At 38.5% G+C, this 25,484-nt stretch overlaps 1 protein-coding gene across 1 annotated transcript; it reads left to right on the top strand.

Moving 5' to 3' along the window:
- The first annotated feature begins 8,605 nt into the window (after positions 1-8,605).
- On the top strand, positions 8,606-10,273 carry LOC145935142 (uncharacterized). Its single transcript, XM_083036254.1, has one exon. It carries the CDS (start codon positions 8,654-8,656, stop codon positions 10,271-10,273), a length of 1,620 nt encoding a protein of 539 aa, XP_082892380.1. The 5' UTR covers positions 8,606-8,653.
- Positions 10,274-25,484: the final 15,211 nt, after the last annotated feature.

Raw genomic sequence — 25,484 nt, 5'->3', positions numbered from 1 at the left:
ACTGTCCAGCGCCCTCTCTCTCATCTCCTCTGCCACGTCACGTCTCCTCGTCCTTTCTTCCCGTTGCTCCGTATTATTCCACCTTCCATAAAATCCTTTCTACTTCGTTCTCACGCTCACCATCACCTCACTCAACTCCTCCTGTATTCCTCTATCCGTCTCTTATTTCCTTCTCCTCCATCTCACCCAACAAACCACCTTTTTCACGTCCCAACACGGAGCACTACTTTCCGCCTGTCACTACCTCCGCGGCCATCTTCCTCCTCTCTATATAATTTTACATATGTAACGTTTAAGTTTAAGTCAATTAAATAATTATTCATATATTTATTTAGAGATATAAATAATATATATATTTTTTATATATATTTCAGAGAATTTATTTTATTATTATATACATCATATATATGTAATTAATATATATGCATTATTATATATATATTATATATAATATATATTATAAACATATGGAAATTAAATATTTATACATTTGTATGACTATAAAAAATAATTCATCTAAATATTATCCATTATATTATAAAAATATCTTTATCTTGATACTGTTACGTCCTGTGGACTGCACGATTCTTTTCTCCTCCCCGATTTACGCAGATTCGCGTTCCGCGAACATATTAATTATAAGACCGAAATTAGTTATAAGAATTAAACGGAGAAAGACAGTGATTGTGAAACAACTCGATCGGTGAGATTACGAAACCTACACTTTGATCAATAAGTCATAGGTAATGTTGAAATATCACGATCGACACACGCTATCAGTAGACCAAAGATCGGAATTAGGAAAGAACTCTTCATACAAGGAAGCAATACGTTGCGCAAAGGGGATTAAACACCGAACGTATGACTATGAGTCACAAGAAAAGAGGACGCCCTTTGCCCTATAGGAAGGGCAGACGAATAGTATAAAAGCAGCGAATCTTCCAAGAACGCACTATTAATTCCGCCTACATCGTGGCAGTTACACACTTCTGGATCCTCGCATTAAACATACATTGTGACCATCGAGGCTCAACAACCAGCTATCAGTCAACCTACACCTTCGCCCACACCACTCGAAGGAATCATCGATCCTGAGGATCAACCTATAGCTGCCAACCCGCTCACCAAATAATATACAGCCAACAGTGAGTACTTTCATTCTTCTACGATCACGGAAGTGAATAAATCCCCGGAATCGCGACTAAACTTAATAAGTAGTGGAAATCGCTGCCCGTCGAGCATTGAAACGCGCTCTCCGATTGAAACGGGACGATCAAAAGCCAACGCGAATCCTCAACCGCCTCATAGCACATCAACGTTACACACACACTCATATATAATTGTTTATACATGTCCACAAATTCAAATGTCTAATTCTCCGAATATTATTAAGATTTTATTTTTTTTTGAATAAATGATAATTATTTACATTACGCGAATTTAAAGTCTTATTTAAACCCCTGCGTTCCTTCATATATCCCCCGAGATCGCACAAGGTCCTATCCCGCGTAAAAGGGATTTAATTCCCTTACCGAAAAGGACCGACGAACGGACCCCTGAAATAAGCCAGGTAAAAGCGACTATCCAGTCGTTGACCTGCAAAAGGGCCAGACAGTCCGTTCGACCCGAAATCACTCCGATTTCGGGAAAACGCTGTTACGACCTTCGAGCGGCCTTTCCTTCGTGCAGGCCAGGACGTAACATACGTTTAATTGGGGGCTCGTCCGGGATTGAAATGTGCGATCTTTGGGAATAGGAATGAGTAAAGGGACTAGAAGCACAACGGACAAAGACGAAATAGATGAACTTTACAAGACCGCGTTAGAAACACCACACAGAACACGTGAATCTAAATCAAAATTCACAGCATCTACGCCTCGACACGTACATTTTTTAGGAGATTCTAATTTAACCGAAATAAGTGAATTACCCGACGAATCCGACCAAGTCGAATTTATTGACTCAAAAAATCAGATTTTCAAAATTAATATCGATAATTCTAACGGCGAATCCGGAGGTCCACCAATAAACATGGCTAACGCTAATCCTTTCGCCACTTTAAAATACGCGGTCGAAGCCGTTCCCTTTTTTGACGGTAGTAACACCCCACTAAATTATTTTATTGAGGGATGCGAGGAAGCAAAATCTATGCTCCCTAAAGAGGCAGAGTGTCAATTCGCTAAAATTATAAGAACGCGAATAGTGGGGGAAGCGCGTCGTACTATACAAGATCAAGATTTTAATACCGTAGCTGCATTAACAACGTATTTGAAGAAAATTTACGGTCCCTCCAAAAATGTCTATCAATTACAAGGAGAATTAGGTTGCGTTTATCAGAAAAATAATGAAGATGTCGTCACTTACGCGAATCGGGTTAAACTTCTCGGAAAACAAATACTAGAGGCATATCGAAGCTCAGGGAACGCCATGCCTGAACAGGATATAAAAGCTACTATAGAAACAGATATGTGTAAATGCTTTATTAGAGGACTAAAACCCGAAATAGAACAAAGAATAGCGCGAGACTTAAACGTACAGGAAACCGTGGCCGACGCGTTAAAAATAGAAAGAGAGCTTCAACAAATGACAGATTTACGACAAGGCGCTAAATCAAGTCAAAATTCACCGCTACCTGTTAATCTATCTCGAGAAGTCTGCCAAATCTGTTATAAAGAAGGGCATGCAGCAAGTAGTTGTCGAAAGCTCACTCAACTTTCACCACAAAATCAAAATCCTTTCGGAAACACCGGAACGGAAATTTTAATCTGTCAAATTTGTAAAAAACGCGGGCATAGCGCAGATAAATGTCGGTTACGCGACCCACGATCTCGACAATCAATTAACGTAATTCAGGAAAAGGTCATTACTTGTCAATTATGCTCTAAGATTGGTCATAATGCAAAATCATGTCGACAGAATAACTTTAATCAACAAACAAATAAATCTTTAGTAATTTGCCAATGGTGCGATAAATCCGGTCACTCGGCTAATAATTGTTGGAAGAAACAAAATGAACGCAATACTAATATCGTGTGTCAAACTTGTAACAATTATGGCCATATCTCTAGAAATTGCCGCTCTAAAATCAATCCAATACCAACACATAAAGACAATTTATTCTGCCGATATTGCAAAGAACAGGGCCATCTTCTCGATACATGTCAACTACGAATTACGAGTAACAATCGCCGCAAAGAAAAAGAGCAGGGAAACTACAACGGACCCTCGACATCGGGTGTAAAATCGGGGGCCGAGCGAACATCACACCCATCCGTGCAGCGGCAAGCCAAGTAAATAACTACGAACCCGAAATCAGGCCTGTAACTGTAAGCCTCGACAAACATAGTCGCGTGCCTACGGTACAGGTTGAAATCGATAAAATTACCACTCAAATAACCTTTATGTTAGACACGGGATCCGGACCGAATATAATTAAAGAAAATTTTGTGCCCAAAAATACAAGTATTAATTATTCGAATATTTTAAAATTAAATGGCATAAACAATTATCCTGTCTATACCCTAGGAGAAATTACACTAACACTTTTTGAATTACCGGTATTATTTCATATCGTTGCCAACGATTTTCCGATTCCACAATCCGGAATATTAGGAAATGATTTCTTCAAACAAACTTTTTCAAAAATAGATTACGCTCAAGGACATTTAGATATTTCCGGAATTAATGTGCCCTTTTTCTCCCCGGAAACCATAATAGTATCTCCAAGATCAGAATCGCTATTTTTTGTGAGGATAGAGAACCCTGAGATTAAAATAGGATATATACCGAAATTAAAAATAGAACATGGAATTTTCCTAGGAGATACTATCGTAGAAACTATTTCTGGAAAAGCATATCTAAATGTCATAAGCACTCTAGATGAAGAAATAGAAGTTCGCGTACCGACACTCCGTTTAAAACCACTGAACGAACTATTTAACGACGATATCGAAATTATTGATAACAAGAAAGAGGGGTCAGATAACGACCAGACTAACGTTAACACAGACCATGAAGATAAAGATACGATGATATTTAGAGACAATGAGGATGAATTTTCAATAATGATTCAAGGAAAGAATAAAATTAAAAGTAAGAGAGGGAATAAAAATTATTTAAACGAAAATTATAATAATCCAAAAATCCTTGGAGAGGGAAGTCACCAAACCTCTCCTGAAAATCATGATAAATCAAAAATCCTTGGAGAGGGAAGTTACCAAACCTCTCCTGAAAATCATGATAAATCAAAAATCCTTGGAGAGGGAAGTTACCAAACCTCTCCTGAAAATTATAATGATCCAGAAATCCTTGAAGAGGGAAGTTACCAAACCTCTTCTCAAAATTTTGATAATCCAAAAATTATTGGAGAAGAAAGTTATAAAAATCTCCCAAAAGAAAAAATTCCTAGAATTTCGAAGGAAAAATGTCAAACCTTGTCAGAAAATTCTAGCTCCGTCGATTCCGAAGAGGGAAGTTACCAAACCTCATTTCATAATTCGACACAACCTTTTTCCAAAAATTCAAAGGATCGTTTATCCCTTCCAAAACTTACATTTCCAAAAACTGGATTATCTGTTAGAAATAATGAAAATGAATTAGAAACCTCTCAAGTCACAATGGAAAATCTTCTAAAAGAAGCTCAAGAATATAATAAAGATATTGAAAAAATAAATAATAAAACAGTCAAGAATAAAAAAGGACTGTCTCCAAAAATCTCAGCATCCTTATTTGACAAATCTCAAGAAATTATAAAAAATTTCCCACGAAAACGAAAATTAAATCATAAAGAAAAACACCAAATTAATGTAGAAAATATCGATCTACATAACTGCCTAGTAGTTTCCGAACAATCAAAGGAAACTCGATTTACTCAAATTATGGAATTACTGCGGTTAGAACATCTAAATAAAGAAGAACAAGAGAACATATTAAAATTAATAACAAACAGTCAAGATCGATTTCATGTTCCTGGAGAAAAACTGACCGCTACTCATATTTTACAACATCAAATAACCACTATAGACGATCGACCGATTAACACTCGTCAGTATAGATTCCCGCAATTACACAAAGAAGAAATAAACAAGCAGGTAGAAGAACTGTTAGAAGGAAGCATCGTAAAACCGTCTCAATCACCTTATAATACGCCCATATGGATCGTGCCAAAGAAAGAAGACTCGAAGGGAAACAAACGCTGGAGAATGGTACTCGATTTTCGAGCGTTAAACGACAAAACTATCGGTGACGCTTATCCATTACCCAACATCGTAGATATATTGGATCAATTAGGAGGAGCACAGTACTTCTCAGTATGCGATCTAGCTTCCGGATTCCATCAAATAAAAATGGATCCTGCCGACAGTCATAAAACAGCATTTACCACTCCTTTCGGTCATTATGAATTCGACCGAATGCCTTTCGGATTAAAAAATGCACCTGCTACCTTTCAACGATTAATGGACCTAGTATTGACTGGATTACAAGGCGAGGAATTATTTGTCTATATGGACGACATTGTTATTTATGCTACCTCTCTAGAAGAACATGAACGAAAATATAACGCATTAATAGAGCGACTTCGTAAAGCCAACTTAAAATTACAACCAGACAAATGTGAATTTCTAAAAAATGAAGTAACATATTTAGGACACGTAATTAGCAAAGATGGAGTAAAACCTGATCAAAAAAAATTAGAAGCAGTACAACAATTTCCGAGACCCAAAACACCGAAGAATATTAAACAATTTTTGGGACTTGCAGGTTATTATAGACGATTCATACCGAACTTTTCTAAATTTGCAAAACCACTTACTTCTTTACTGAAAAACGACACCCGCTTTGAATGGACAGCCGTACAAGAAGAATCATTCGAAATTTTAAAACAAAAATTATGTGAAGAACCTGTATTGCAATATCCTAACTTTTCGAAACCATTTATTTTAACCACAGACGCATCAGGAATAGCAGTAGGAGGAATATTATCACAGGGAGAAATAAATAAAGACCGACCGATCGCGTACGCTTCTAGAACCCTCACCGATAACGAAATAAAATATGACACATACGAAAAGGAAGCTTTAGCCATAGTATATTGCGTCAAACATTTTCGACCGTATTTATATGGGAGAAAATTTACATTAGTCACCGATCATAAACCATTATTATGGTTTAAAAATGCTCAAGACGCAAACATGCGAATATTACGCTGGAGACTAAAATTAGCCGAATACGATTACGATGTCGTATATAAGGCAGGAATAACTAACGTAAATGCAGACGCATTATCAAGAAATCCAATAAATCTAGAAGAAATCGATTGTAAACTAATAAAAGAAAGAAAAACCTTAAATCCAAACAACTCCGCAGATGCAGAAATAATTTCAAAAATGTTAGAAGAATCAGATAGCGAAGAAGAAGAAGAGGAAGACGATTTTCATTTATATCTCTCAGATAACGAAGAACCCATACCTGAAGCTAATTTTGTCAAAAACAATAACGATTCTATACCTTTTACACTCGAAGAAATAAATGAACCGACCGTAATACAAACTACAGAAAAAGTATTAATACACGATCCACCTAAACAAGACAGAATACAGACAAGAAGCCAAACTGCAGGACAAGGTAATAAACAAAAAACCACTAAGGAAGAAGATAATATTGAACAAAACAAAGAAAAAAACGACACATCAGACAAGGACCTCGACACCGAAGAGGAAGAAGAAGACGAAGAAGACATTATAAATCAAAATCTAAAGGCAAGGAAAGCGAAACCCAGAATTATCGAAAATAAAATAATTAAAAGCAACATCATAGATTCTCGCGAATTATTATTCCTACGAAAAGATAACGTAGCATATTTTGTCGACACCCAAGGAAATCCTTTAGACTCAGGATCTCAGAAACTTTCCGAGCGAAACGAACTACCAAATTTAGGATCTCTTACCTTGGGCGAAGCCAAGGCCATAAAATACAAACACTACTATCATATCGCGCTACCTGTTAACGATGAACAACGAGTAGGCCCTACGGCAACTCTAGATCACATCTTAAAAACCTTGAAAGATTTAAATAACGTTATCAAAAATTTAAAATTAGAAACAATTAGCATTGCAAAAACCGATTTCATTAATAACGTTCCCTGGAACAATATCAAGGTACAACTACAATTGATATTTATTAACTCAACTACGAAAATAATTATTTGCAATGGACAAATTAAATATCCACCGAAGGATTTGCGTTCTGTCATAATCGACGAAATGCATTGCTCACCAACAGGAGGACACCGCGGAGTAACCAAAACATATAATAGAATTAAACACAATTATTATTGGGAAAATTTGAAATCAGACGTTCAAAAACACATACAACAATGTTTACAATGTCAACTGAAAAAACTCGTTCGAGTTAAAACAAAACAACCAATGATAATCACAGACACGCCTGGCACTTCGCTTGATAAAGTAGCTATGGATATCGTAGGCCCACTACCTAAGACCGAAAGAGGCAACGAATATATCTTAACACTACAAGATCAGCTAACAAAATATTGTATGGGGATACCGCTACCTGACCAAACCTCAGAAACCATTGCGGAAGCCTTTGTAGACCGTTTTATTTGCGTGCTCGGAGCGCCGAAAGCTATACTTACAGATCAAGGAAGAAATTTTATTAGCGATTTAATGAAGAAAATTGCCAAATTATTCAAAATACGAAAATTTCGCACAACAGCTTTTCATCCTCAATCAAACGGATCATTGGAGAGATCACATCACGCACTCAGCGAATACTTAAAACAATACGCAAACGAGCAAAAATAATGGGACAGATGGATCGGATTAGCTATGTTCAATTATAATACTAGCGTACACGAAGCCACAAAACACACTCCGTACGAACTAGTTTTCGGAAAAATAGCACGAGTTCCGTCAAATGAACTTCTTCCACCTGAAGATAAATTAGCAAATTATGAAGACTATTTAATAAATCTTGTCACACAACTTCACACGATTCAACGTAATGCTCGCGAAAACGTAGTAACAGCAAAAGTCAAATCAAAAAAATATTACGACAAAAAATTAAACCCTCAGACCTTTAAACCCGGAGATCAGGTATTCTTGTTAAAAGGACCGAAACCAGGTAAATTCGGAGACCAGTATACCGGACCTCATGAAATTTTAGAGATATTAAATAAAAATAATGTAAAAATCAAAATAAAGAAAAACAGCCGCATAATACATCCTAACCGTTTACGAATATCGCACATCAAACCAATATCTAATAATAAATAACCAACTTTCAGATGGACCCTCGACTCAGGAGATTAACCGCACTATTAATTATTCTATTGCAATATTTACCTCACACTATTGGAATAATAGGATACGACTGCGGTTCATCATCTGCTAATCTGACAACGTTATCCTTGTTAAATACCGAAGAATGCGATATACCTCAGAGGAAAATAAATTCAACTCAAATTTACGTACAACTATTGCAGATCAATGAATTCGAAGCCGTTCAAGTCGTACAATGTAAAATCGAAATTGATAGACTAATCAAAAAGTGCGGAATGTTTTCTCACACCTTGGATGTACTTAACGGGAAATACTCATACATAGAGGAAATAAACCGCGAAACCTGTAAACGAATGCATAATCAAGGAGACTATCGAATGGGAACCACATATATAACGGGAATAAAATCAAATTCAACAACGGCACGTCCAATAACCTTGGCCGGTCACGTTGACAACGACGGCTCATGTTATGGAGGAGCGTACTCCGACCCCTACGGAACATGGGCAGAAGTTGTCGTAATAGGAACTGTAACAATTACATTACAAGATTATACCGCCGACGTACGAATAAATACCAACAGAGTACAACTTAGATCAGGCGTCACGTGCGAATTCAGTTCAACACATTGCGTGGACGTTGAAGGAGGAGATACCTACTGGGAAACTATACCCGTAGGTCCTTGCAAGTTCAATAACTACGGCATATTATATGAGGGATACGCTCATAAAATAGTCGACAACGAACAACATCAAACGGTTTATTCTCTCACCACACAAGAAGCGATATTCGCTCTTACCAGCAAAGGAAAGCAAGAAGTTTGCGGATACTCTCTCGTACGAACAGAACATCCTAAACTAATGATTTTCGAAACAGTACTCGGAACCGTCATCTTTAAAAAACAATCACGCATCTCAAACCTTGATATCTTTACGTACATGAATTCGAAGTTCGTCTACGTAGAGAAGCACATCCGTACACAAATCAATCAACTTTATCATGATATTTTACTTCAACAATGTAACCTGGAGCAACGCATGTTACAAAACGCCTTAGCCATAGCCACACAATCTCCTGATATCTTCGCATATCACTTGATGAAAGGTCCCGGTTATATGGCCCTACAAGCCGGCGAAGTAATACACATAGTAAAATGCGTACCTGTCGAAGTTACACTCGCTCAAACAGACCGTTGTTTCAATCAATTACCCGTACTCCGGGAAAATCGAACATATTATTTAACACCACAAACTCACATATTATTACGACAAGGTACACAAACTACGTGTAATACGTTAGCACCTGCCATGTATCAGTTGGGAGATTCCTGGTATAAATTTATGCCGAGACCGGTGGATACCATACCGCCCATTATCATGAAACCTTTAACCAAACCAGTATGGAAATACATCAGCCCAGGATCATTGGCTACTAGCGGCATATATTCAGAAACGGACTTAAAGGACCTAAGAGACCATATAATGTTCCCAGCTGAACGACCTGCAGTTCTTAACTCTTTGGCAAGAGGAATAATGGGCAGAACAATCTCTCTAGAAGAAGGGTCGATTTCCAACTTATTAGACGCAAAAACCATAGAAAAAATAGCAATATCCGCTTGGCAAAAATTCTGGAGTAAATTTTTAATTTTTGGAAATTTTAGCGCGGGACTGTTAGGAATATACATGGCCATTAGGGTCGTGAAATTAATATTAGATACCATAGTCCATGGCTACGCCCTACACACCGTATATGGGTGGTCCTTATACCTGATAGGGGCCCTATGGGACTCCCTGACCAACCTATTATTGCACTTAAAAATGAGACGACCAATGAAATCGAAACCAACCGCCCCAGACAGTGAAACGCTTGAACTCCATAATGGTGAAGATAATACAACGACAACAGTCTATCCCCTCCTCCCCAGAAGAGAAGATAACACTTACTCCTTCGAACTCAAGGAAACCAAATATTGAACCACTAATACCTTACATCTTATCAGCTTTAAAAAAAAATAAAAAAAATAAAAAAATAATAACAATCAACACCATACAACTGTTGGAAAAACCAACGTTAATATAATTAAAATTTTTCTTTTCTACAGAGAAAAATGGATATTCAATTTTTAAGAACCGATCTCCTCACACGCAACCGCCTAGAAGCGACTGTAATAAAAGTAAAGTCACCACACCTCTTTTGGATACAACTCCAAAACAGCGCAAAGGACCTAGAGGACTTAGAAGAAGAATTAAAATTCAGAATGGACAGAAAATCCTCATACCTCCATTTATGGCCGAATGCCATGCAAATAAACCTAGACGTCGCAATTAAAGAAGGCGACAGTTGGAAACGAGGATTTATTAAAACAATAAACGAAGATACCCTAACAATTAAAGTCATCCTAGGAGATTGGGGACGACTCGTACAGCGACGCATGTGCGACGTATTCATACTCGAGGACAGATTCAAAGAATTGACTTGGCAAGCGCTTCTCTGTGGATTAGCACACACAGAACCCGTCGAAGAAACCAAAACATGACCAATACTAACTCGAAAAATATGTCAGACAATGCTCGAAGGCAATAAAGGATGGATAAACATAATTAACCCCCCACGGGATGGAGTGGCCTTCGTAAAATTAGAAATACAATCAAGAAACAACATCTTTCCCAATTCTGTATACAACGTCCGGGACACACTGATTCAAATGGGACTCGCAAAAATCAGCGCTCAAGCCGATGCTAATATTAATCCATCCATATAAATAAATATATATATATCCTATAAAATTACAACATAATATAATCCACTCTTACTATCAATTATATATTTAAAATCATAAGGCATACCGCCGGATTTCTCTATACATAGACAACAATTTCATTACCACTTTAACATATTAAATATAATATCTACTACAGAAATGGAGATCCAGTACATCGAAACGGAGTTCCTGACTCGCAGCCGCCTAGAAGTGACAATACTGAGAGCGGATTCACCACTCCTCTTCTGGGCACAATTAAAAAACGGCGAAGCAAACCTCCAAGAGATGGAAGAGGAGCTCAAGTTTCGAATGGACAGGAGAGCAAAATCGTTATATATTTTACCCGAAAACCTGAAAGCAGAAATGGAGGTCGCAATCAAAGAAAAAGAAACGTGGAAACGCGGCTTCATCAGAAGCATCAACAAAACTACCTGGATGATCCAGGTAGTACTAGGCGACTGGGGCAGGACAACCTGGTACCACGCGAACGATGTCTACATCCTAGAAGATAGATTCAAAGAATTGCCATGGCAGGCCATTATCTGCGGGTTAGCCTATACCAAGGCCCCCACCAACAAAACCACTTGGCCCAGGAGGACACGCCACTTATGTCAACTCCTTCTAGAAAAACAACAAGGATGGATTAACATCATACATCCCTTGAGACAAGGAGCGGCACTCGTAAAACTACATATGAAAACCGACAGCGAATTCAACAGAGCATACAACGTTAGAGACGTGCTTGTCAAACTAGGACATGCAGAGCTGCACACAAAAATCACAGCCGACGTCGAACCCGCCGTATAAATAAAAACATATATATATACGCATATATATACGCAAATATATTCATCCGTAATCTTAAATTAAACTATTGTATTTTCTTTATAACCTCGTATACTCTATATTACTATTCATATATTATATTTCGTTAAATACCTTCTCTTTATACATATATATATATAAAAAATTTTTTATATAGTCTCAAATACATAAAATATTGTCTTTTTATCTCTAGATTAAAATAAGTTATATTTTGTAACTTCAGTAGTAAGAAGAGAGAAGGAATTTACCTATATACATATATATATCTATAACCAACACGTATACACCAATATTTTAGTTTAATATTCTTCGTAATCGTGAACGTGGAATCATTTTCCATTCTATAGAAAAACTACCTGATCGTCAGTTCCAGTATAACAATGCCAATATATCATCAACTCCAATGGACTCCTGAAATAACAGAAGAAATACGGCAAGGACCCATCGACGGCGTGAGACCACAAGATCACGCTGAAACTTATTTAAAATTGATGGAAATCCGATGTGTCATACAAGCACGGGGGAACATCTATCAAAATACTGAAGACCACTCTAAAATCTGCCAAGAATGTTATAATGAAATACCAACCCAGGAGGAGTATATGACACTACCACCCCACAATCTAGTCCATAAGGACTCAGCAGACAACCAAACAAACTGCACTAAGTGCGAAATAATAATCGTACTAATAAAACCTGCAGAAGAATGTATCGAATGTATAGAAGAATTTCTATACGTCAACTACGAACACCTGGTAGACGGATGGGGCCAAGCTGTGTTTCCCAGAGGGAGAGAAGAACAATAAAAGGAAAAAGATTCCACGCGCACCTTACCAGTAATAAAATAAAATTAAAAAAAAATATATAATAAAAAAAAAATGTAAGAAAAGAACGAAAGAATAAGGAAGGGGTTTTGGTGGTCGCCTTTTTCTTTCCTCCTTTTCAAAAAAAGGAGATACATGTTAACTAAAGGAAGCACAATTAACCAACAGGTTAAATGTGGTTCTTTCTACCGATATTCGTAAATCGCGGCAAGAAAAGAATCGAAAATTTTTTATTTCTTTTTTGCAAATGTTGTGTTACACCCCCAACATTTGTCTAAGACGGGGGGTGTTACGTCCTGTGGACTGCACGATTCTTTTCTCCTCCCCGATTTACGCAGATTCGCGTTCCGCGAACATATTAATTATAAGACCGAAATTAGTTATAAGAATTAAACGGAGAAAGACAGTGATTGTGAAACAACTCGATCGGTGAGATTACGAAACCTACACTTTGATCAATAAGTCATAGGTAATGTTGAAATATCACGATCGACACACGCTATCAGTAGACCAAAGATCGGAATTAGGAAAGAACTCTTCATACAAGGAAGCAATACGTTGCGCAAAGGGGATTAAACACCGAACGTATGACTATGAGTCACAAGAAAAGAGGACGCCCTTTGCCCTATAGGAAGGGCAGACGAATAGTATAAAAGCAGCGAATCTTCCAAGAACGCACTATTAATTCCGCCTACATCGTGGCAGTTACACACTTCTGGATCCTCGCATTAAACATACATTGTGACCATCGAGGCTCAACAACCAGCTATCAGTCAACCTACACCTTCGCCCACACCACTCGAAGGAATCATCGATCCTGAGGATCAACCTATAGCTGCCAACCCGCTCACCAAATAATATACAGCCAACAGTGAGTACTTTCATTCTTCTACGATCACGGAAGTGAATAAATCCCCGGAATCGCGACTAAACTTAATAAGTAGTGGAAATCGCTGCCCGTCGAGCATTGAAACGCGCTCTCCGATTGAAACGGGACGATCAAAAGCCAACGCGAATCCTCAACCGCCTCATAGCACATCAACGTTACACACACACTCATATATAATTGTTTATACATGTCCACAAATTCAAATGTCTAATTCTCCGAATATTATTAAGATTTTATTTTTTTTTGAATAAATGATAATTATTTACATTACGCGAATTTAAAGTCTTATTTAAACCCCTGCGTTCCTTCATATATCCCCCGAGATCGCACAAGGTCCTATCCCGCGTAAAAGGGATTTAATTCCCTTACCGAAAAGGACCGACGAACGGACCCCTGAAATAAGCCAGGTAAAAGCGACTATCCAGTCGTTGACCTGCAAAAGGGCCAGACAGTCCGTTCGACCCGAAATCACTCCGATTTCGGGAAAACGCTGTTACGACCTTCGAGCGGCCTTTCCTTCGTGCAGGCCAGGACGTAACAATACAATGCTTTGAAGCATCTGTAATGTCTCCCTGATCGTGATCACAATTTCAAGATGGATATTTGAAGCGAATTATTTTGATTATAATTCTTTTTAAAGAAGGCTCAAATATAATTTTGTTATTCTAATTTCGTTATTCTTTAGTTTCGTTCCTTAGTTTTGACTTTACCTATTCATTCTTCAAGAATGGGTTGTGACTTATGATACCTCCTGTATTTATACCTTTTGATGATGATCATCCTTTCTGAAGACATACATATAAGCTTTTTGCAGTCAGAGTTACAATAACTTTACAAAAACAGCGCTAAGTAATTTTTGCACATTAAATTTTTTTACTTTTATTTTTTTAACTTCAATTCTTTAGTTTTTATTTTTTTAACTTTAATTTTTAAATTTTCTACATTTAATCTTTCGTGCTTTGTATTTTTTTCTCGTGTTATTAATAAAAATAAGATAATTTATAAATATAATTTTGGAGAAAACAATATTTTAATATTTTTGGCGATTAATTTTTGGGAAGAACAATTTTGGCTGATTTTCATTTACTTAGCGCGATATTTTGATTTCACTACTTTTTGACGCTAATATTTTAAACTTTTTTCTTATATTATTAATAAAAATAAAATATAATTTTTGAGAATATAATATTTTTGATGGTAATTAATTTTTGTAAAGAATTATTTTGGCTATAAATATAATTTTTGAGAAGATAATATTTTTGATGACAACTAATTTTTGCAAAGAACTATTTTGGTTGATGAAAGATATACTTAGCGCTTTTTTACATGTGTGATGTCTTTTTTTCGTCTCTTTTCCTATATGAAGAATTAGTAAGATGGTAGCGCAATAAAAAAGTAATTATTATAATTGAATGGTACATAACAGAAAAGTTATTATTATGAAAGAAATATAATATATCATATATATAATAATATGTAGTGTTGGATATCACATGTATGTAGTATAGTATTGCAAAATCCTGCTATTTCATTCGAATCTACATTTTGCAATACTATACTACATCCATATGATGTGCGATATTACATATATGTGATTTTTTTTCATAACCTTTCTTGTTACGCTATCATCCTATTATTTCTTCATAAATATGTAATTATTGATATAAAATAAAGAATTTGAAAAAAAAATATAATATATAATAAATAAAATGCAAAGAAAAAAGTTATAAATATGAATAATTTACATTTTTGATAGTTCAGAGTACTTATAATAGTGCTTAACTTTTTCCTTTACATTATTTATTATATATTATTAGCTTCTATTCATTTCCTTATTTTATATCAATAATTACATACTTATGAAAAAATAGTAGGATGGTAGCGTAACAAGAAAAGTTGTTACGAAAGAAAATTACATATATGTGTTATCGCATATCATATGTATGTAGTATAGTATTGTAAAATGTAGATTTTAAAGAAATAACAGGGTTTTGCAATACTATACTACATACATGTGAAATGCAGTACTACATATTATATATGTGATTATACTATATTTCTTTTATAATAATTTTTGTTACGATCTACTATAATAGTTACTACTATAATAATTACTTTCTTATTGCGCTATACTATCTTAATATTCTAATTCTTCATAAATATATTATTGTTGATATAAAATATAGACGTGAATAAAAGCTAATAATGATGATAAATAATGTAAAGGAAAAAATAATATAAATTTGAATGAGAAAGCCTGTCTTATTACTTCCTGCCCCCTTACCTACAAGATATTTTGGCTATGCTATGTTCCCATATACACTACTAGTATAGAAAATCTATAATATACGTAACGTAAATTATAAATTTCCAGACAGTGCATATGGAAAACAGCCTTTTCATGCGCTGCAGTCGAAAACGTCACCCGAGTGCATTCCCTCTTTTTTTATATCACTGAGAGAGTAGTGATATAGAGAGAGAGGGAATATACTCGTGTGACGTTTTCGAACGCACCTTGAATATACGAATACACATATACATCCCATGCGCACACGCACATTCGCACGCTTACATACATCTTCACATGTTTATTTTGTTGTTGCTAATATTATTTATTATTATTATTATTATTATTATTATTATTATTTAATTCATCTTTACGGCTTTATTTATATATTTATTAAACTAAATAATCAGTAACGATTATTAATCAATATATTTAGAAGAATAGATTATGAATAATAAATCTATTCTAATATTTCTGATATATTGATTTGTAATTATTCGTTATTCTTACAATAAGAGTAAGCAAAGAAATTGAAGGATCTGTGGTATTTACTGTAAGCAAAGAGGATCGTCGTATTTTGATAAAATATGGGGGCGGTGGTGGGTTCTTTGCTTTTTTGTTTTAAAATGTATAAATAAATATATACTACAAAAATAAATGATATCATTAAAAAAACTTACCTTTTTAAAAAAAGATAAAAAAAGGGCGCCAAGTCCACACGTCATGTGAAAAAGTATTATACAAAAAATAGTGTTTTTAAATTATTGTACAAAAACTTAATATTTCTAAAAAAAATAATGATATCAAAAAATTGCGCCAAATAAATAAAAATTTGTTTTATAAAAAATTTATTTGTTTTATTATTTTAAATATTTTAAAAAAGTTACTCAGCCAAATATAAATGTGTATTTTGCAGATTATTATCTGATCTGATATAAAATTTATCACAGAATCATCTTTGTATTTTTAAGAATGATGCATCTGCACAGTCAAAACCCGGTATTGAAACGGGCAAGGGCCGAGCGGCCGCGCCACGCGAGAGAGAGAGAGAGAGAGAGAGAGAGAGAGAGAGAGAGAGAGAGAGAGAGAGAGAGAGAGAGAGCACGAGAACCACCGATTTTCCCCGGAGAGACGGCTTGCGAGATCAAAATTATATTTATTAATTCGCGTTTATTTTTATATTTTTTTCGTACACGGAGCGTTGTCGAGAGGACAGAACAAAATAACAACGGCGACAAAGAGAGCAGCAAAACCATAGCCGGCAACCTTGGAGAGACATAAAAACCGTCCGGAGCCGCAATATTTATGAAAATTGGGAAGCCGGCCGATTCAAGGATGCGGCCATTACAGCGCAGATCGCGCAAACTCTCACGACCGGGCAGTGACGTACACCGAAAGGGCGAGGAAGTCACCTCGGATTCACGAGGGCGGATCGCATCGAACTGTAGTTCGGTGGAACCGAAAAACGATGTCGGCCACGCCGCTATATACCATGAGGCTCCAAGGACAGCCGAAGCTCTCGAAAGCGTAGCGCTATTACCGCCCATTATAATTATTACAAGCTACCGATAAGGGTGCTGTCGCCCTAAGTACGGCCGTGCGTAAACCGCGCGACGGCGACAAGTCGTGCGACGCGATAATTGGGTGGGCGTCCGCGCAACCCCTTTCGCGCAGGATTGAGTCCCGATATCGATTCGGGGCAGTAGATCCGACATCCGACACTCTTGTGCTGCCTGTCCTGCGCGTCGCGTGTCCGCTCCCGTCAGCTGATCTCGAGGCTACCGAGATTCCGAAGTTCCGAAGACGCAAGGGTGCTCAGGAGAAGAGAATATCTATCGGTGAGGTTACCCGTGTACGCAATATTAATTACGTTCTTGCACGTCCGAGCCTTAGCTATTCTAGCGTCGTCGCGAGCTTTTGGCGTGTAACTTTAGGTTGAAGGAATTCGCGAGGGCTCTGCCCGATCTTTTATACTTTAGTGTTTGCGAGCGATCGACGTTAAGTGGCGAGAGCCTCCAAGACCGTCAGTCCGTGGATTAAATTACGCGTTATTATCGTCTCTTCGGGATTCGGTCGGGTTTGCGTATCGCGACTGTGCGTTGTCGCGTCTTTGTATAATTGTGTCGTGCGATTGAGGGAGTGTCGTTGTAGCGTGAGAATCTTGTCGCGGGAATATTTATCGATCCGAGTGAAGAGCGTGCAGAAAGAGAGTTCGCGTAACATCTTTAATTGTAGAGAGAACAGATGATGCTCGCGATGCTTTGGCGAGAGAGCGCGAACGTGAGAGAGATCACGCGAGAGCGCGAACGCGGAAAAGAGAGAGAGCGAAGACCCGACCCCGTGCCGTCGGAAGACTATCGGATCACGTCGCAAGAGATCACTAGCTTCGTATTTTCTTTATTAAATTATTGTAACGCAAAATTATCCTTACTATTGAACGGATTGATGTTTCCGTCGCATTCGGTATATTATTTGTTAAATTCTTTTATTACTTTTCTATTCTTTTTATATAATAAATTTCTCTTATGATTTTTTGCTAATTGGATCTCATCTTTTATTGTATGTCTCGTCTCGTCACGTAAATTGTAAGTCCTGCGTTTGAGTATTTCGCGATTTTTTTACATTCTCGAGTTTATTGGTTTCACGGCAACACCACCCTGCCCCTCTACCGTTAGGAGAGCTAACCGGCCCGTAGCGGGTTTTCGGCCAAGATTTCGCGTTGAATTCTTTCGCGGATTGACGCGTGAAAGACCGTGTCTGGCGCCCTGAGCATATCATTTCGTACTAATTACGGCCCTTTTCTCCGCTGCGGTACGCGCGGAGCGTCCGATACCTTAGCTCCCACGCGCGAATTAATTAATAACAATATCTGTCTCGTTTTTTTTTGTAGACGACTCCGCTCCATTCTTCCGGTTTGCCGCGCGCGAATCGGAAGGAAAAGTCGTCGCAATATATATATATATATATATATATATATATAAGTATTAAATATATATTATATATATAATTAAATCATTTGTTACAATTTAATTCATAAAATAAAATGCATATTATTTAACTTTCCTCTTTACGTTATTTATTATATTATTAAAGCTTTTGTTCAATACCTTATTTTATATCAACAATTACATATTTATGAAGAAATAATAGGACGGTAGCATCTATCGATTGAGCGTAGTAAGAACTCGATCGCTTCAGCCGTTATTGCGTATCAGAAATATATGATACACTCAACTGTCCGACTCGCGTATAACATACGGCATGCCTCGCGGTCGCTACGCAAAGCTACGCTTATTAAACTTGGCATGAGACACTTCCGTGTCTTTTGGTGTCTTGTAAAATATTCAGTTTTCGGTAATCTTATCTTAATACTTTTATACAATAAGATTACAATGGAATAATGAAACCAATCAATTAGTGTAAAGAAAACACATAATTGTTTTAAAATAATTTATGTAATTTGCAACATGCAGTTGCGTACTTTTTCTTAAAAGCAGCCTTATCGCGAAGTATTATTGCCCATACAAAGGATAAGAGGCTTGGAAAGAACCACCGAAAGAATAACAGCGAAGCCGATCTTGCAAGAAAGGGAGCAAACAATTCAGGAAAACAATATTTGCCGAGCGACGGAATTTGGCCGACCTGACAACGCAGCCGTTACCGCACGGAGAAGGTGGATCCTTGCGAGAGCACAGGGACGCATCCTGTAATGGCGAGAAAATCACCCCGAATAGTGGAAGACGAAAATCATCACGCTGCAGTCTGGCGAAGCCGGAAGTTGGTGGAACGCCTTTTGAATCCACAAGGTCCAGGAACTAGAACAGCTCTCGAGAAAGTGGCGTAATTAGCCTTTAGAAAAATTATTGCGAGTTGGCGATAAGGGCGCTGTCGCCCCGAATATGGCCTTGAGTAGGCCGGCCATTGAGCTCTATACATACTGAAGTGAGCCATCGAAAAGGGGTAACAAAGTCAGGTCTAAAAGATAGATAGATTTGGTTTAGAGGTTATTTTTGTCAGACGTTCATGATAGGTTGGGTGCCATTATAATATGAAGTGAGACAGACTTACTACCAAATATATTGAAAGCGGCGCGCAGCTGTTTAGCACAGCGTCCGACAGCCGTTGTTACCGAACACCCGTGCGGTGCTGCCACCATTGGTAGACCGGGTGGCGCACAAGTATGCGTGCGCACGCGATACCGCGCGACACCGTAACCGAATTGCGCCGAGAGAGAAATCACTCTCCATCGAGAAGTGCGAGCGAACAGACATAGCGTGAGCAAGAGAGTCATTAGAGAAAGTGTAGCATTGTGAATTAATTGATTATTAAACATTTGTTAAGAGTTATATTTAGACTCAATTGAATCATCCTTGGACTATCCCGAGATCCTGAGTAAATTACTCCAAAGTTCCTCATACCCATCTTCATATCAGGGCAACACCCGGTATCCACGTGCCTGCCTAAGTTCACCATCAACGACGCAAGTATTCTGTTATAACATTATCAGTTAAAGAGTCCTAGCTTTCATCTCAGAAGTGGGATCCAACCGACGGTTGCTCCGGTTTGGAGGAGAGGAGCAGAAATTAAAAGACGCAGAATTGGCGTTAAGGGATTTATTCAAATCCATCGAGAACGTTCGAGAACGATCACGTGATCGGCGCATGGTGCGAACACGTGCACAGGAGGTGATGGATCGGGCAAGTTTGGAGAAGCTCTCTACCGAGCAGTTGAGGGCAGAGGCAGCCAAATATGGGCTACCGACCACAGGAAACTGGAACGCACTGATTGACTCCATCATGACCCATCTGGAGACGCATGGGCCAGTTCAAGAAATGATGGAGCTGGCTTCTCCCAAGCAGCCAACAACGGCCGCCATGTTGAAGACGGCCAAGGCGACCACGTCGCACAAGGATCCGCAGACACCCGGCACGGACACCATGCGACAGATGCTGCAATCGATGCAGCAACAGCTGGGGCAGATCCTCCAGTTATTAATGGAGCAGCGTACGGAGGGCACCAGGCAACAGGAAGCAGCGTCACCGACGCTCGACCGGGCGCCGTCGCGAGATTCGGACGAGACGGGCCGACGATCGACGGAGTCGTGGTCATCGGGATCAGCGGTGCAGGCGCTGGCCCACCAGATACCGGAATTCGCCGGTACCGAGGAGGACAATGTCCACTCCTGGGTGAAGAGAGTGGACAAAGTAGCTCAGGTCCATGGAGCGACGGACGGAGCGGCGCTGTTGGCGGCGTCCAGTAGGCTCACCAAGTCCGCGCGCAGGTGGTTCGACGTCCAAGGAGATGCGGCGGTCGAATCTTGGGTAGGCCTACGCACAGAATTGATCAAAATATTTGATAGAAAAATACCATTCTTCAGAGCGATGCAAAAGATAGAGGCTCGCAAGTGGGTACCAGGTAAGGAGTCATTTGATGACTACGCATTAGAGAAGTTGTCTCTAATGCACCGGCTGGACCTCCCAGAGGACGACCGAATCCAGCTGTTGGTGAGCGGCATCCAGCAACTTCCCATGAGGGCCACGGCGCTGTCGCTGACTGCAGTCACCGTGGACTCCTTTCTAGAGAGGATGCGCACCATCACGCAGGGCACGGCGGACGTCGAGAGGAAGTCCACACCGGGACTCCAGCAGGCCAAGAAGGACGGCACCTGCAAAAACTGTGGGAAAAAGGGACACAGTCACCAACAATGTAAGTCAGAACTTAATTGTTTTTACTGTAAGGAGCGCGGACATCGAAGGTTTGACTGTCCGGCCCTTAAGAAGAAGGAGAGCAGACCGACAGTTAAGATGGGCAATTCTCCAACGGTGGCTGCGGCGAGCGTAGATCCCGACCCGTCGGAAGCGAGCGAGGTCGCGGCTGTCGACGAGACAGGCTCCCAGTTAATTGTCGACAACCCATTAATTCAAGTAAGCCTGTCAGGTAGAAAAGAAAAATTGTTAGCGTTAGTAGATACAGGTAGTCCCGTGTCTTTCATAAAAGCGAGCGTTTATAGAAAATTAGTTAATCCGACTAATAGTAAAATCGTAAGCGTAGAAACAAATTTGAGGAATTTGTCAAACCAAAGATTAGATATTTTAGGCATAATCGCGGTAAAGTTGAATATTGAAATATTAAATTGTAAAGAATTTCTAATAGACTTACACGTTTTAAACAGCGGATCGTTTCAAGGAGACATTATTATAGGTCGCGAGTTTTTGTGTAAAAATAAACTTACCTTGGTTTATAATCCAGCGGCGAAGGACGTAGAACAAACAATAAATCTGTTTTCGTTTCTGCCTTTGTGTGTCGACGAGGAAGGAGCGGATGACCTAGAACAAATAATAAAAGAAAACAATATAGATTTCGATTTTGAAACAAAGCAGCAGTTACAAAATTTAATACTAAATATTAGAGATCGTGAGGTCGTACCTGTTGACGATGATTATACCGTTCAGGTCAACCTGAAAGACACCTCGGTGTTCGCATACGCGCCGAGGCGATTCGCAATGGAGGAACGAAGACAAATGCGTCAGATCACGGATGATCTATTAAAGCGAGGGATAATCCAAGCGAGCGCATCTCCGTACTGTGCGAGAGTCCTTCTAGTAAAAAAGAAAAATGGTGAACCAAGACTTTGCGTTGATCTTCGACCATTAAATAGTCGCGTGTTTAAACAAAAATATCCGTTTCCGATAATCGAAGAATGTTTATCAAGATTAGGCGGAAAAGAGGTTTATACTTTGTTAGATCTTCGCGATAGCTTTTATCAGATTAGAGTACATGAGAATTCTACGAAATATTTTTCGTTTGCGACCCCAGATGGTCAATTTGAGTTCAAGCGATTACCTTTTGGGTTTAGCGAGTCTCCGGCGGAGTTCCAAAAAAGACTCGTCCAGATATTAAATCCGTTGATTAGACAGGACAAAGTACTGGTGTACATAGACGACGTCCTGATAGCGTCTGAAACGATTCAGCAAAATTTAGAAATATTAGAGGAGGTATTATTAATATTAAAGAAATATGGCTTTGAATTGAATTATAAAAAATGTAAAATTTTGAGAAAAAGAGTAGAATTTTTAGGCTATATAATATCCGGCGAGGGTATTACTATAAGCCCGCGACACACAGAAGCTGTGAGGAATTATAGGCAACCCAGAGATAGATTACAATTGCAGAGATTCCTCGGACTTGCTAATTATTTTAGAAAATTCGTGAAGGATTTCGCTCTGAAGGCGAAACCGTTGCAGAATTTACTGAAAAAAGGAGTAGATTTCAATTTCGACAATGTTTGCCTGCAGTCGTTTGAAAAGATAAAAAGTGAACTAACCTCATACCCGGTTCTTAGGTTGTACGATCCAACAGCGGAAACGCAACTGCATACGGATGCTTGCAGTTCCGGTATCGGCGCGGTCCTCCTGCAGAAACAAGCTGACGGAAAGTGGGCTCCGATAGCATATTTCAGTCAGGCAACCAACTCCGCTGAAACACGATATCATAGTTTCGAGTTAGAAATGTTAGCAATAGTAAGGGCCGTAGAAAGGTTTCATTTATACCTGTACGTTATAAAATTTGTAATCATTACTGACTGCAATGCATTGATTCACGCGGTTAAGAAAGCCAATTTAAACCCTAGGATAGCTAGATGGACACTGGCAATCCAAAATTATGATTTTGACATTACTCACCGGCCAGGAAATAGAATGGCACACGCGGACGCTCTCAGTCGTAGTGTGGCATTGGTGAACGAACTCCCATTAGAAAGGCGCCTAGAGTTTCTGCAACTAGCAGACTCTGCAATCCAAAAAATTAGCAGCGAATTAGAAATTGAAGATAATGAAAAATTTGCGTTAGTTGACGGTTTGGTTTACAAAAAATTAGAAAATGAATTAAAATTTGTAGTACCAGAGTCTATAGTCATTAATATAATGAGAGCACACCATGACGACATGGCCCACAATGGTTTCGACAAAACCGTTGCAGGCATTAAGTTAAATTATTGGTTCTCTCAAATGAGAAAACGCGTACATCAACACATAGAAAATTGCTTAGTTTGCCTCACCGCGAATAGTTCTTCGCACAGCAGAGAAGGAGAAACACATCTGTTTCCCCTGCCAAAAGGTCCTCTTGGATTGCTGCATGTGGATCACTTTGGTCCTCTTCAGGAATCATCTGAAAATTATAAGCACATTTTAGTAACGATAGATGCCTTCTCACGGTTCACTTGGTTGTCACCAACTAAGTCTACAGGAGCGAAGGAAGTTATCCCATAGTTAGAAAGCATTTTCGCAACCTTCGGAAGACCCTCTGAACTTGTCTCAGATAGGGGATCAGCTTTCACATCAAAAGACTTCACAGAATATTTAGAAAACTATAATATCAAACATCGAAAGGTAGCTGTAGCGGCCCCATGGGCCAATGGCATGGTTGAAAGGGTAAATAAATTCTTAAAAGCCTCATTAACTAAGTTATTAGATAACCAGTCGGATTGGAAAAAGGAATTAGGTGCGATGCAATATGTCCTCAATAATACTTACCATTCAGTAGTGAAATCCAGTCCATCGAAGCTCATGCTTGGTTATGATCAGCGTAATCATGCTGACAACAAGATAGCACAGCTCACAAAGGCTTTGGTAGATATAGATCACGATCCAGAGAAAGAGAGAGAAAAATGTAGAGATACTGCTTTACAAGCTACCGAAATAATCAGGAATTATAATAAAATATACAGGGACAAACATAGTCTTAAACCATCGCAGTATAGCGAAGGAGACTACATAATGGTTAGAGACGATAGAAATAAGATAGGGGTTAGCTCAAAACTGAAACCTCGTTACAAAGGACCGTATGTTATTGCGAAAGCGTTAGGATGTAACAGATATGTTGTTAAAGATATACCTGGTTTCAATTTGAAACAGAAGCCAATGGACACAATCCTGTCATCCGATCGCCTTAAGCCATGGATAAAATTACCCTCTCCTGGAAAAGAAAATTAATGTTAATAATATTAATCAGATAATAATAACCCACGGCAAACACATTGTAAATATGTCGTAAATATTACTATTGTTAATTAAAATTTAGAGTTAAAAAAAAAAAAAAAAAATTTTGTATGCGTAAAAACGCTTAACTCTAGTCTTGACCGACTCAGGTTAAAAAAATGTAAAATACGTACCTGATGCGCGCTAGTCCGAGCGATGTAACAAAGACATCAATGTAATATTTATGTTAACCATAGTTTACCACAGGAACAATAAAACTTCGAGTCGAAGTTAATGCAGGCTGGCCGAGTTGAAAGCGGCGCGCAGCTGTTTAGCACAGCGTCCGACAGCCGTTGTTACCGAACACCCGTGCGGTGCTGCCACCATGGGTAGACCGGGTGGCGCACAAGTATGCGTGCGCACGCGATACCGCGCGACACCGTAACCGAATTGCGCCGAGAGAGAAATCACTCTCCATCGAGAAGTGCGAGCGAACAGACATAGCGTGAGCAAGAGAGTCATTAGAGAAAGTGTAGCATTGTGAATTAATTGATTATTAAACATTTGTTAAGAGTTATATTTAGACTCAATTGAATCATCCTTGGACTATCCCGAGATCCTGA

The sequence above is a fragment of the Prenolepis imparis genome, unplaced genomic scaffold, assembly GCF_030444845.1.
Source record: "Prenolepis imparis isolate NDT839.2.m4 unplaced genomic scaffold, iyPreImpa1.0 SCAF_4, whole genome shotgun sequence".
Lineage (NCBI taxonomy): Eukaryota > Metazoa > Arthropoda > Insecta > Hymenoptera > Formicidae > Prenolepis > Prenolepis imparis.
This window is presented reverse-complemented; position numbering and strand designations above follow the sequence as displayed.